Genomic DNA, 13,496 nt, shown 5'->3' on the forward strand with positions numbered 1-13,496 from the left:
GGATTTGAGCACAACGGTAACATTCCTTGTGAAGCAATAAATGATAACTCCTTGGTCCGAGGCAAATCTCTTGCAGCGAACAAGATCACAGTGTCTTGCTGGCAAGTATTTACTCGGAGCACAAAGAGATTTCTCTCGCATCTTTCATAGGTTGTAGTTAAGCATCATAGCTGATCTAAGCAACGAGAACATATACCCCTCGTAATTGTACGAAGGTCCTATGACTCAAAAGACTGAAAGAAGAAAAAATCAATGAACACTACGTCTTCATTTTGTCTTCAACTTCAATCGCTGCAGTCAATTTCTTCGAACGACGGTATTGAAACAGAAAGCTTCGCTATCTCAGCAAATCTTTCGAGGGGTCGATTTCTTCAAATTAATATTCTCGACTCTATCTCTTCATGAGATGTAGCTCATTCTTCTCTGTAGCGCAGATATGCTTCGGTGAAGTTCCTCGAACTCAGCACCGGAGACAGCATTCTCTTCGGTTGTGTATGGACTTTTCTCTCTATGTGCACTAGCAAACACATTAGTCCATACCTGTTTCTGTCAACAATCTCCAAAACATAAGGTAGGAAGATGTTGCACCAACACTTCATGATATATCCTTGTCACAAATCAATCAACGCTTATTTTACATCAAACTTTCTTCAAAGATTTTGTGACAGGAACCACCTCAGACACCATCGAGTGCATTGAAAGAACTCAAGTATATAATCTGTTGTCAATGATACTCATACGAAGAGCAATATCGCTTTTCCCCGATCCTTCATGATCTGAAGCATATCTTAAGGGGGGAATATTCTATCTTCGTAATTATCCCTCGTCTTTCATTATTCTTCGCATTTCATTCCATTCATTATCTATCATTCAATGTCATCTATTTTGTCAACAATCGTCCACAAAGGGGGAGATTGTTGGTGCAATATCTGCCTACCTTGTGTTTTGGAGATTGTTGACAGAAACAGGTATGGACCGATTTGTTTGCTAGTGCATATAGAGAGAAAAGGTCCATACACAACCGAAGAGAATGTTGTCTCCAGTGCTGAGTTCAAGGAACTTCACCGAGGTATATCTGCGTTGCTGAGAAGAATGAGCTATATTTATTGAAGTAATAGAGACGAGAAGATTGGTGTGGATAAATCGACCTCTCGAAGATTTTCTGCTGAAGCAAAGCTTTTTTTGGTACTATCATCCGAAGAAATTGACTGCAGCAATGGAAGTCGAAGACAAAATGAAGACATAGTATTTATTTCGTTGTTCTTCTTTCATTCTTTCCAGTCATAGGACCTCCTTACTATTAAGAGGGGTATAGGTTCTCGATGCTAAGATCTGTTGTGATGCTTAGTCATAACTTATGAAAGATGCGAGAGAAATCTTTTTGTGCTCCGAGCAAATACTTGCCAGCAAGAGACTGTGATTTTTCTTCGCTGCGAGAGATTTGACTCGGACCAAGGAGTTAGCATTACTTGTTCCTCAAGTAATGTTACCATTGCTCCAAAATCCGGCCGTTGTAAACGTGTTGGTTGGCCATTGGCTGGACCTCATGTCCAAAATGGTCATTTCCCATCTGGGAAGGCTGGGGCTATAAATAGCCACCCGCGTCGTCTTTGTCCGGTGGCTGCTCCGTTTGAGATTTCTGAGAAGATTGATTTGAGCTACCCCTCACCAAGTGATTTGAGTTTAAGATCCACCTGGAAAAAACCAAGAGCCCAAACTTAGAAAGTGGTTTAGCATCACAGTAGTTCTAAATAAGAGTTCTTGTACCTATTACTCTTGAGAGATGCGCACTCTCTAGACGGATAGGTTTCGGCTTTGAGTGTTGAAGAGTTCTTGTCTTCACCGAGCCAGATCTTCAGCAACCAAGAGTGATTGTGGTTCATGAAGGTCAATCGAAGGTTTGGAGATCGCCTACAAGGATCTACCATGAGGGAAATCAACCTGAGTCTAATCAGCTTTGCGTTGAAGGAGAATAGGGTGAAGAGAGTTTATCTTTCGTGTTAAGTCATAGCCCCTCCAACCAGACGTATGTAACATCCCAAATTTTCAATTTGGAATGTTATACACTAGATCATCATTGCATATCATATTTTATTGCATTTGGTTGATCCTAGAAAATTCTACGCAACTCAAGGACCCTCGGAGAGAGTTGGGGATTTCGTTATTTTCAGATTTGAGTTGTCTCAAATTTTGACAATAGGATCAATTGATTTTATTTATTTTATCTTCAAATATTTCTATTATAAAAATTATGAGAGAGGGAATAAAATGACTTTCCCAAAATAAAGAAATATTGGGGATTTAATAAAAAATCAAATAAGATTTTATTTGGTTTTATTTGCTATTTTATTTGAATTTAGGAAAAATGCGTGTTTTTTCAAAATTGCATTTAGGCCCCAAATAAATGTTCATCCTGTGCGGCTTGATTTTAGAAGCTGGTGAAAATTTATTTCGGGATTTTTGGAGTCTGTTTAGTATTCCTTTTGTTTTTTTTCGAGTGTAATTATTTAAAAAAAAAAGTCCGAACCGACCTTGGGCCGTAACCGGCCAGGACTCCGCCTGGCCGGGCCTTCTTATAAGCGCCCCGAGGCCCCGGCCAAGCCCAGCCGCGCCCCCGCCCGAAACCCTAACCCTACCCGCCCGTCGTCGCCGCCGCCGCGCCGCGCCGCCCCGCGCCGCCGACATCGCCGCCTGCAGGATCCGCCACCAGAGGTTGTCTCGCCGCCGCCGGTTTTTCTCGAAAAACCATTCGGTTTTTCGACGGTTTTGTTCGTTTTTTTTTAGTTTCGGTTTTTTTAAATAGATCGGTTTTTCCGGTTTATTTAATTAGCGAGCGTTCGTTCGTTTTAACGAACGTTCGTCGTCTTTCTTTTTCTCGGATTAAATCCGTGATTTTTCTGATCGCGATCTCTGATCCGATTTTCATTTTAGTCTAACTTTTCGCTCGTTTATCGGAATCAGGCGATTCGAGCGCCTGGAGTTTTGTCTCGAAACCCTCTTTCCGTTTAACCAACTCAAATAAGTTTTTGCCACTGTAAAAATTGCCTTAGATCCAGAATAGTAAACGAAGTCTGTTTCTTTTGTCGTTTGTCTTTCGTTGCTTCGTTCGATTTGATTCTTTTTGCCAACCGGAGTTCTTAAGTTGAACTTTTTGGTTAGATCTCTTATTTGAGTTTTACCTGTGTATTAGTTGAGTACTTATTGTATGCTTGTTTGTTTGCGATAGAGTACCCGGAGTGCGCCGCTTGCTACTTCGAATCGCTAGGTTTCCCGGATCATCAGCAAGGCAAGTAACACTTTGATCATGCTTTCCCTCTACCCAGTTTTATTGCATTAGATCAATCCTCACACACTGCATGATTAGGATCTAATTAAATTGTGGGTTTTGGGAAGTAGCTGAGGTAGTACCTATTACCTGTTATTATCAAACCTTTGGGAGTTACTTCTACGTTTGCCTATTATGCCATGCTATGCTAGTAGACGTGGATTGGGTGAGTGTATCCATGACAGATGTGAGATTGTTAATTAATGGTTTATTTAAGGTGGCAACTTAAACACACATCTGGATGGATTGAGGCACCTGGGTATTCCATCGATTGCCTGTTTTCCTTTTGGACCACCACCCAGGCTCAAAGGGATCATGAGATTTTTCATGCTAGAAACTTCCGTGTGCAGCCACAAGCTATTATGGGCTCTAGCATAGTTGATTAAGTTGTGCGAACTCTTACAGTGGTAGACTAGCAGATGTAGGGGAAAGTATGTGTAACGGTCTACCCGATCATAAGGTGCTAGCGCTTCTGAAAGACTATGTCTCGGTCATCCGTCTTCTCAAACACCATGTAGTGCGAGAAACCAAACGGAGGCGATCGAGTCTTGTGGGGAAAAGTGCGCAAACCTCTGCAGAGTGTATAAACTAATCATGATTAGCCGTGTCGCCGGTTATGCACATCTTGAGTATCTAGTACCTGGATTATCATGTGAGTCTCAACATGTTACTCTAAAATTAATTTTGTTGGATTTTGTTTAATGATGTTGCTTAATTGGGATTGAGAATGTTGTCAACCATTCTCGATGTTTAACAACTACCATGATAGTTAAATAAAATTTATTCCTTTGTAGTAGGGAAAAATTGGCTTTACGCAAAACTATAACCATAGAGCTTTCCACCAGCCAAATATGCATATAGAATAGCCTATTTCATTCCATTACTCTCTATGTGTTATTTTGCCAGCATATTCCATGTGCTGACCCGTTTCGGGCTGCAACGTTAATGTTGCAGACTTTTCAGACGACGATTAAGGTGTTTTAGGTCGTGATTCTATACTCAGTGATGCCGTTGGAGTTGATGGACTCACTTATCTTCCAAGCCTTCCGCTGTTATCGTTGTTAGATGGCCTTAAGCCATATTTATTGTAATAAGTTCTCTTTTGAGACACTCGATGTAATAAGTGTGTGATTGCTACTCTGTTATAAATCCTTCGAGTACTGTGTGGTGTCAGCATTACTGATCCAGGGATGACACCTGAGCACAGAGATTGGACCGTTTGAGGTCTGATCGCTACAATGTAGCCCTTTGGCAGAAGGGTGAACTGGTCTACCAAATCTATCTGTTGCCATAGAGCACCACTGGTTCTATTTACTCTACTGTATTTCCTTCAGTAGTTTTTATTCGTGTTGTGTGCCGATAGTTTACTCGATCATTTCCTTGTGTCTGTTATCATCTTGTAACTCTGTGATCACTCTGTTTCGTTGTGTTCGCCTGTTTTCACTTGTCACCACCCTGTATCTCAGATTCAGTTGTGATATTTGTCCATAGTTTTTGTATCATTTTATACCATGATGTGTCTCATTCTACTACATCTGTTTGCATGTTGCATTACTCTCGTCGTAGTTAAACATGTGATCTATCAAGCTTGTACTATTGTCAATGCATTCATCGAAGAATATGCTTCTCACGAAGAAGATTGATTTAGTTCATTTCCTTCGTTATTCTATTCGGCTGCTGTGATAGGGATATGGTTCAAAGCTTTCGAAAGAAAATTTGAATCTCCCATTCACCCCTCCCCCTCTGGTCGATATACTCTCGGTCCTAACAAGGAGGCCGAGCGGCTCCTCTACGAGCAGCAGGCAGCCACTGGACAAGGCTGTCGCGGCCCTCCGGTGTCGTACAGCTGCTGGAGGGATGACAGCGATGATGGCACCGACGGAAACGGCGGTGCCGCAGGGCAGGGCGGCCACGCGTACGAGGTGTCCGGTATAGGGTTTAGTATTTTTCTAGTTTTTTAGTTAAACGGTCGAAATATTTACCTTTTATGTAAATTATATATGAATTTGAATGAAATCCATCCGGTTTGATCGAATTTCGCCCGCTTGGTTCGAATTGTTGGTCGGATGTATGCGGCTAGCGTTAGATGGCTGCCTCCCGCATCCATGTCTGCGGACTAGTCCCCTTATCCGCGGACGGAAGCGGGAGGTTTTTTGCGGGTTGCCCCGTTGCAGATACCCTAAATGATTTCAGTTTATGCGGTTTCAGAATAATATATAGGACTGTTGGTTTTTCACCTTGGTTGCCATTGTTTCTATTTCTAATGGACTGAAGAACGACTCAAGTTGTTTGTGCTGTCGGCTACCTAAAAATCTCTCAATCTCAATCGTTGTTTGACTTGGGCCAATATTGAGCGTTGGATCTCAGTCCCCATGGATCCCTTTCTGTCTCCCTCCCTCTTTCACTCGTGGGGATGACGAGTGGATAGGAATAGGTAAGAGGGCGAGGGCGGTCAGCTAAAAAAATGTGTTCGGGCGGATGGCATAGCGCCCAAACGAGCCAGTTAGATGACGTGTCAACCGGTCCCGCTTTAAGATCCATGATCACCATCAGATGGTTACAAACAAAGTGAAGGTGCATAATTGGCGTCTTATGAGGAATGTTTTGGCTGTATGTTCTGAGCTTAGTCGACGAAAAAATTAAATCTAGTGTGGGGTGTGCTGCATGTGGGAGAGAGGAGTCTCTTGCTCATAGATTTTGGATGTGTCCACACTCGCAGTGTTTTTGGAAAGTTTTTTCTGAAAAAAGAGGAATCCCTGATGGCTACCCGCCAGAAGATATGCAATCAAATGTGGAGGTAGGTAGATAGTTGGCTCAATGGATTTCTGAGGTTGATGATGAACAGAGAGAAATGATGATACAGGGTGTTTATGGGCTTTGGCTTGCGAGGAATAATGCAAGGGATGGGAAGAAGATTCAATCTCCACATGAAATATCATATTCGGTCTCAAAGCTCATGGATGAGTGGTATGAAGTGGTGCAACGAAAATCAAGAACTCTTGTGCGACCATGACTTGAGAAATGGACACCACCTGAACAAGGGTGGATTCTAGCGAATGTTGATGGAGCGGTGTCAAAGAATGGATGTGAGGGAGGAGGAGGGGTGGTCTTGCGTGACCATGATGATGCCTTTCGGGGTGCTGCAACTCAATTCTTTTCGTATGACTCGAAACCAGAATTTGTTGAATTGAAGGCATGTAGAAGAGCGCTCCAATTTGGGCGTGATTTGAGTATCTCAAAGATTCATGTTGAAATGGATTGCAACCAGGCTGTGAGAATGATAAATAGTGCTTGCAAAAATCTCTCGGCGGCTGGGCCAATTGTTGAGGATATTAAGGCTCTGGTGCAGGGATGCCAGGGTTGTAAAGTTTCATGGAGAAGGACTGCAAATCAAGCTGCACATATTCTTGCTAAGTTAGTTGTTAGTGAACAAGTATCTCAAGAATGGCGGGTTGTGCCTCCTGAGTGTATTTTGCATGTAATAGCGGTGGAGATTCCGAACGCTTTTTAATTAATGAAGTTTGTTATTCTCAAAAAAAAAACATCAGGACAAAGTGTCTTCGTGCCACACGTTTGACACTTATCATTTAGATACAAAATTGACTTGCCTAAATTTAAAAAACAGGTAACTTACATAGTACTCCCTCCGTTCCTAAATACTTGTCTTTCTAGGCATTTCAACAAGTGACTACATACGGAGTAAAATGAGTGAATCTACACTCTAAAATATGTCTACATACATCCGTATATAGTAATCATTTGAAATTTCTAAAAAGATAAATATTTAGGAACGGAGGGAGTAGTACAGTTAATGGATGAGAATTAGCATATCTGTAAAGAGAGGGGGAGGCGATTTGCAGACACCATGCATGCCGATGCCGCCGCCGCGCGCATCGATGACCATCACCTGCCACTGCGCACTCGGTCACCTCCTAAGTTGCCGCTCCATCTTTTGCTCCCCAGCGGTTCCTGGCTTCCTGCTCGCCCGGCCTCTCCTCCTCTCTATCTCTTCCCGTCCTCTCCCTCACGCGCGTTTGGATCGACCCCCGGTGAAGCTGCATGCGCTGAGGGCGACAACGTAGCGTCCCACCGTACATGTGCATGTGGTGTGGAAGGGAAGGAGAGACGAAAGAGAACGATCGACTCGTCAATTGGTGATCACCGTGGGCAGGCACGTCGTCGTAGGTAGGTGGTGCATGCATGAGCAAGAAGAAGAGAGAAGGAGGCGGAGGAGGAAAAGGCGGTGGGGGAGGGGCTCATCAGCACAGGGGAGGCGGCGGCGGGCCGACGCCGGTAACGGATGTGCTCTCCATGGACGGCGGCCTCCGCGAGGTGTCGGTCTCGGTCGTCTTCTCCGTATGGTGTCTCCTTTTCCTCCTGCGCTCCCAGTTCCTCAACAGCCAGACCGACGACCCTTCGGGTAACTAGTATCTTCCATCTCCTTCGATGCCGATCCGTCTCGTCGTCATGTCTGCGTCTGCGTGGTTGAATGAATCGGTGGATCTGTCGACGCAGATTTCTACGGCGAGCGCGACAACTACTGCAAGGTGATGCCACTGGAGGCATACATATTCCCGGCCGATACCGCCTCCTCCCCGACGTGCCAATCCTCCTCCTCGCCGCACCCCCCAGAAGCGCTACCACCGTCCAACGCAAGCGGCGGCAACTCGTCGACCGAGGCGGCCTTGGTGGAGCTGGACGAGTTCCGGAGCCGCATCCTGCAGGGCAAGGCCGACAACGACAGCGGCCGGCACCACCAGCGCGTCGCCGACGGCGCCGCGCACCGCCTCGAGCCTAGCGGCGCCGAGTACAACTACGCGGCGGCGTCCAAGGGTGCCAAGGTGCTCGCCCATAACAAGGAGGCCAAGGGCGCCGCGAACATCCTCGACGGCGACAAGGACCGCTACCTCCGCAACCCGTGCTCCGCGGACGACAAGTTCGTCGTGGTGCAGCTCTCCGAGGAGACGCTCGTCCACACCGTGGCGCTGGCCAACCTGGAGCACTACTCCTCCAACTTCAAGGACCTGGAGCTACATGGCAGCCTAAGCTACCCGGGGGAGGCGTGGGAACTGCTGGGGCGGTTCACGGCGGAGAACGGCAAGCACGCTCAGCGCTTCGTGCTAGCGGAGCCCCGGTGGACGCGCTACCTCCGGCTGCGCCTCGTCAGCCACTACGGCTCCGGGTTCTACTGCATCCTCAGCTACCTCGAAGTGTACGGCATCGACGCCGTGGAGCGCATGCTGCAGGACTTCGTCGCCAGCCACAGCCCCGACGCGGACGCCGCAAAGGCTGCCGCCGACGCCCGTAAGGAGAGCGGCCACAACGACACCGCCGGCTCCCAGGTCCACGACAGGCAGGTGGAGGGCAGCGGGCGGAACGAGAGCGCCGGCGACGTGGCCAAGAACAACGGCTCGAGGGTGGCGGACGGGAAGCCGGCGCAGGCGCAGGGCAAGGAGGCGGTGAAGCAGGCGACGGGGCGGGTGCACGGCGACGTGGTGCTCAAGATCCTGATGCAGAAGCTGAGGTCCCTGGAGCTGGGGCTGTCGACGCTGGAGGAGTACACCAAGGTGCTGAACCAGAGGTACGGCGGCAAGCTGCCGGACCTTCACAACGGGCTGGCGCAGACAGGCAAGGCGCTGGAGAAGATGAAGGCGGACGTGGAGGACCTGGTGGAGTGGAAGGACAAGGTGGTACGTACTCAGTTCGTCCCAACCTTGTGTGATGCATGCAACTGAAAGGGCCAAGTGGTTTGAGTTTCTTTTGTTGTCTCTCGTTTTGGTTCAGGCGAGGGATGTGGGAGAGCTGAGGGACTGGAAATCAAGCGTCTCGCGGAAACTAGACCATCTGGTCAGGGAGAGCGCGGCGATGAGGCAAGGACCCATGCCATGCCATGCCATGATACGCGACGAGGTAAAGCGGTCGGGTCGGGATTGTTTTGACGTGGATGTGCGCGCAGGTGGGATGTGGAGGAGATGAGGAGCATCCAGGAGACGCTTCAGAACAAGGAACTGGCGGTGCTTTCCATCAGCCTCTTCTTGGCGTGCGTCGCGCTCTTCAAGCTGGCGTGCGACCGCTTGCTGCTGCTCTTCGCCAGCAAGGAGGACGACGGGGCAGGGACGGGGTGGATGCTCGTGTTGGCGGCCAGCAGCCTCACCACCCTCATCGTGCTGCTCTACAGCTGAACGATTTTTTAGGAATAGAAAAATAATGACTTTGCGAGCTAGACCTCGTTACCTTCTTTCAGGTCATGTTATGAGTTAGCAAGTCATTAGGCAATCTAATTCTCCCCTCGTTTAGCACAGCTAGTCTTGTTTTACAAGAGAAATAAAGTACAAGAAAGATGGGTATACTGTGCAGTATGTTAGCGCGGCTTTCAACCTGCATTACTTCAACTACAAGACGCTATGGATGACTAACGAGGAACCAAAGAAAAGGATATCCAATAAGTTTACTTTCATCTGCAACGAGAAATGGGTTCATTTCATACCAGACAACACAAGAGTGGTGCAGCAGGCGTCAAGTGGAACAAGTTACAGACCACAAAAAAATAATGGGCAATTGAGCGAGCAAATTATTGAGGCACTGTTGCAATTGTGTGCTCGTCTTGCTGGCATTCAGCACTGGAAACTTTTCAGAAACAAAATTGTGAACCAAGACAGGTAATTTCGACAAGCATCAGCTAAGAGTATATTATAAGGCGCGCCTCGACATCTAATTCAGACCTTATAGCCGGTTAAGGTGAATCCTCTGCCTGCAATCTCGCCTACGCAGAACCATGCATAAAGCTCAACCCCAAACAGTGTTGCAATTCCAAGGTCCTCCACCTTGAGCTCCTTCCTGTTCTTCCAAAGCTGCTTGACACCGTCAACCTCCTTCCACAATGCTTCATAGCGGCCTGGTAGACTGAAGAAAACAGCAAATATATATACAAGCCACTGATCAGACTCCAGAGAACAAAGGAATGGCTTAAGCACAATAGAAAACATTCACCGCGGCAAGGAAAAACAAGCAAAATTCCTTGCACTGATCAGCATAGATGTGCATAATCAAATTACGGCTCATGGAAGATATAGTGTTGCACTCCATTTGAAGATGGCAAACACGTAAATATACAAAATGGAGAACCAGGCCTAAGGGGAACTAGCCCATGTGGCTTAGTATTGATTATGAAGAACAGCCATGACCACTACTGCAGAGACCAGGCCTTGAACGTGGGCTTCCCATGCAATCACACCACTGGCCAACTGAAGCCCGGTTCTCAACACGGAAAAATACACATTTAGTCCTCTCCTACAAGTGCAGCCATAGTCTGGTCTTCCTACCACACACAACAACTAATCACTATTGTACCGCGTACCATCTGGAAGTTGCATTACCAAGGTAAACATGCCTCATGGCACAGCATTTGCCACAATGTCAAATAAAAATCTGTGGTAGGGAATGCAAGTTGGAAAACAATGTATTGAACAGTTCAAATTGGCAAACAATCTTGATTAATCATATGTGTCAAACTAAACCGCTGGTTAAGACATCGTTAAAGGAATATATGAATGTATCAATCATGATTCAACTGGTGATGTAAGTTTGCTTGAAACCGAACTCAGCTAGTTCGCTGGTTCAACAAAACAAGGTTATGACCAGGTCAAGTGTCCATCCCATCCTATATGTCAAACTACTAGAGTGAAGTTCATAATATGTCCAAGAATGACCACATGAATCTGGATTATATAACCACTCATGGATACCTCAAAATGTAAACAACAACAGCAACAAACAACACATAACCAGAAGACGGATACACTTGACTGAGGTTGCACTTTTTGCACAAAGTAGCTAATAAGACCAAAGATTCAAAACATACACAAGTCAAGAAGCAACGAAACTCAAGGTTTTACTATGTCAGTCAGTCAAACCTGCCTATACATGCAGAAATATCCTACACTGTTCCTGCCAATAACTCAGATCAGCATGATATGTTGATGGAATATTTGCAGGCAACAGTTGAATCGATTTCTTTGCAAACATGCAGAAAAATGGCAAATGGTTCACAGAGAGCTATATGTGCTAAGACTCACTTCTCGAATACCATACATAGTAGATTACCTTTTATTTATGATATATCAACTTCACAAGAGACTATGCTTTCACCTAAACAATCGTCCTTTATGCTACATCTGTGATGTCTCCATGCAACATGGGTCAAAGAAAAATATAAAAACATAGCAACAAAACAAAGCTGCACAGGTGATCAAGCATAAGGATGACATAAAATGTTTCCATTATGATTGAAATCACAAACTTGTGCCAACTAACAGGACAGACATATTTCCCTCACACAAGTGGGTACCTTGCATGACTTGCAGAATTGTGATTTATCCATTAAAACCAATTATTGAACATAGCATATCTTGTTAGATTGAAGTGACAGTTATCATTTCAAGGAACAAAGGTGCATCTCCATCCACATACAAACTTTAGCAATCATAAATAGTGTTCTACAAGAGGGTCATCCAGTTAGGAGTAGGTGACACTGCCACACCACGCACACCTAGCTAAATTGCTCTGTCCTGGTAGCTGCCTAGAGTAAGCATCATGTGAACAATTAGCATAGTCCCAGCCTAGCAAAACATAAGAACCGTCTCACAGTCACAAAAAAAGAGAGCATAAACCCCAGCTAACCGGAAATTGCTGACGTAGCAATGGTCTTCCCCCAACCACTCAGATTTGAGCTACATTGTGGATGGCACATACAAGAGATCTCCAAGATTTCCGTATGCTAAAGTTCATAAATAGTGCAGAAAGTGAAGAACTATGCAATCGCTCAATCCCCCAGTCACAAGTGGCGGTGGCTATACATTGAACACTTTATATCTAATTTATGTAAAGAAGTTTGTATCCACCAAATACATCGATCACTCACCCTAGAAGGCCACACATTGCCACAGCCACGAGTGGACCACCCCATACTACGATCCAGTTCAGCTAGGCAGGCAGTAATAGAGATAGTAGGCAATTATGGGGCAAACCTCAACCACACCATGGTCACCCCCGTTGCTACGAGCACAAGCAGATCCACTGATACTGCGCAAGAGCCCCGATTGGAACCACGCCACATGTACAGACGGTTGGACACATAAATCATTTATTTAGGGGCTTTACCTCGCGAGGCGCGTGTAGAAGAGCTGTTTGGAGAGCTCCTGGCACTTCTCCACGGAGGGAGGCTGCACGACGTACTGCTTGTTCTTCTCCATCGCCTCCTTGTAGTAGGCGCCGCCGTGCTTCGAGGCGAATTCCGCCGCCTGCGCCGCCTTGGTCCGCAGCTGCGCGAGCCTCGCCGCCATCGCCGCCGGAACCTACGATGCGCACGCGGAAAGGGATCAAATCGAAGGTATCAGATCTGGTTGCGCGGATCTAGTGCCGGATTAGGCTGAAGAGAGTGGTTGATCTGATGGGAGAGGCTAGGGTTTTGGATTGGGAAGTACCTTGACGAAACGTCGGCAAGAGGCGAGGAGGAGGTGAGGTGGGAGGGGATCGAGAGGGAGCGGGTGAAGGAGGACGGCGGCGGGATGGCAGGGGTGTGGGTGCTCAAGATTGGGAGGGGAAAACGGTGGGCGAGCGACCGAAGGGTATTATTGTCAGTTCACTGGTTTTGGGCAGGAGTAGTTGAGGGTATTATTGTCAGTTCATTGGTTTTGGGCATGGGAAGTTGTTTAGCTCAGGGGTTCTCAATCTACGTGTCTAAACAAGAACTTTGGTTACTCGCATTCAACCCAACCAGCCCGCGCGGAAAGAAGAAAAGAAGTTGGGCTGTTCAGTTGTCCGGGTTCACTATTTGAATTGCATCGCACAGAGTTTAAAGCACCTCAAAGCCAGGCCCGCTAGGAATTCCTAAATCGGTAGTTTCTAGCAACCCAGACTTAGACGAAGTAAAGGAGGGAATGCTAATGATGTTAAGGGTTTAGGAAAACACGCATCCATGGTTCATACTCAATTAGAATAAGTTGTTAAATCTCAAAATGATTTGCTTAATGAGATGAATAATAATAATAATAATATAAATGATCATGCTATTAGAGTAATGACTAGAGGAGGTAGAATGGCTCATGAGCCATTATATCCTAAAGGTTATTCTAAAAGAAATGAGCAAGATTCTTAAAGAATTAATATTGAT

At 46.1% G+C, this 13,496-nt stretch overlaps 2 protein-coding genes across 2 annotated transcripts; one reads left to right on the top strand and one right to left on the bottom strand.

Moving 5' to 3' along the window:
• Positions 1–6,939: 6,939 nt before the first annotated feature.
• LOC125544076 (SUN domain-containing protein 5-like) lies at positions 6,940–9,681 on the top strand. The gene is made up of 4 exons (XM_048707629.2): positions 6,940–7,745; positions 7,841–9,015; positions 9,110–9,195; positions 9,282–9,681. The coding sequence occupies exons 1-4, from the start codon at positions 7,526–7,528 to the stop codon at positions 9,505–9,507; spliced, it is 1,707 nt and encodes a 568-aa protein (XP_048563586.2). The 5' UTR covers positions 6,940–7,525; the 3' UTR covers positions 9,508–9,681.
• A 103-nt stretch (positions 9,682–9,784) lies between these two features.
• LOC125544075 (uncharacterized) lies at positions 9,785–12,976 on the bottom strand. Its single transcript, XM_048707628.2, has 3 exons — positions 12,808–12,976; positions 12,485–12,678; positions 9,785–10,228 (listed from the first exon to the last, which is right to left on the bottom strand). The coding sequence occupies exons 2-3, from the start codon at positions 12,664–12,666 to the stop codon at positions 10,042–10,044; spliced, it is 369 nt and encodes a 122-aa protein (XP_048563585.1). The 5' UTR covers positions 12,667–12,678; positions 12,808–12,976; the 3' UTR covers positions 9,785–10,041.
• Positions 12,977–13,496: the final 520 nt, after the last annotated feature.

Source organism: Triticum urartu, chromosome 3A (genome assembly GCF_056163025.1).
Source record: "Triticum urartu cultivar PI428250 chromosome 3A, HENAU_Tu73, whole genome shotgun sequence".
Taxonomy (NCBI): domain Eukaryota; kingdom Viridiplantae; phylum Streptophyta; class Magnoliopsida; order Poales; family Poaceae; genus Triticum; species Triticum urartu.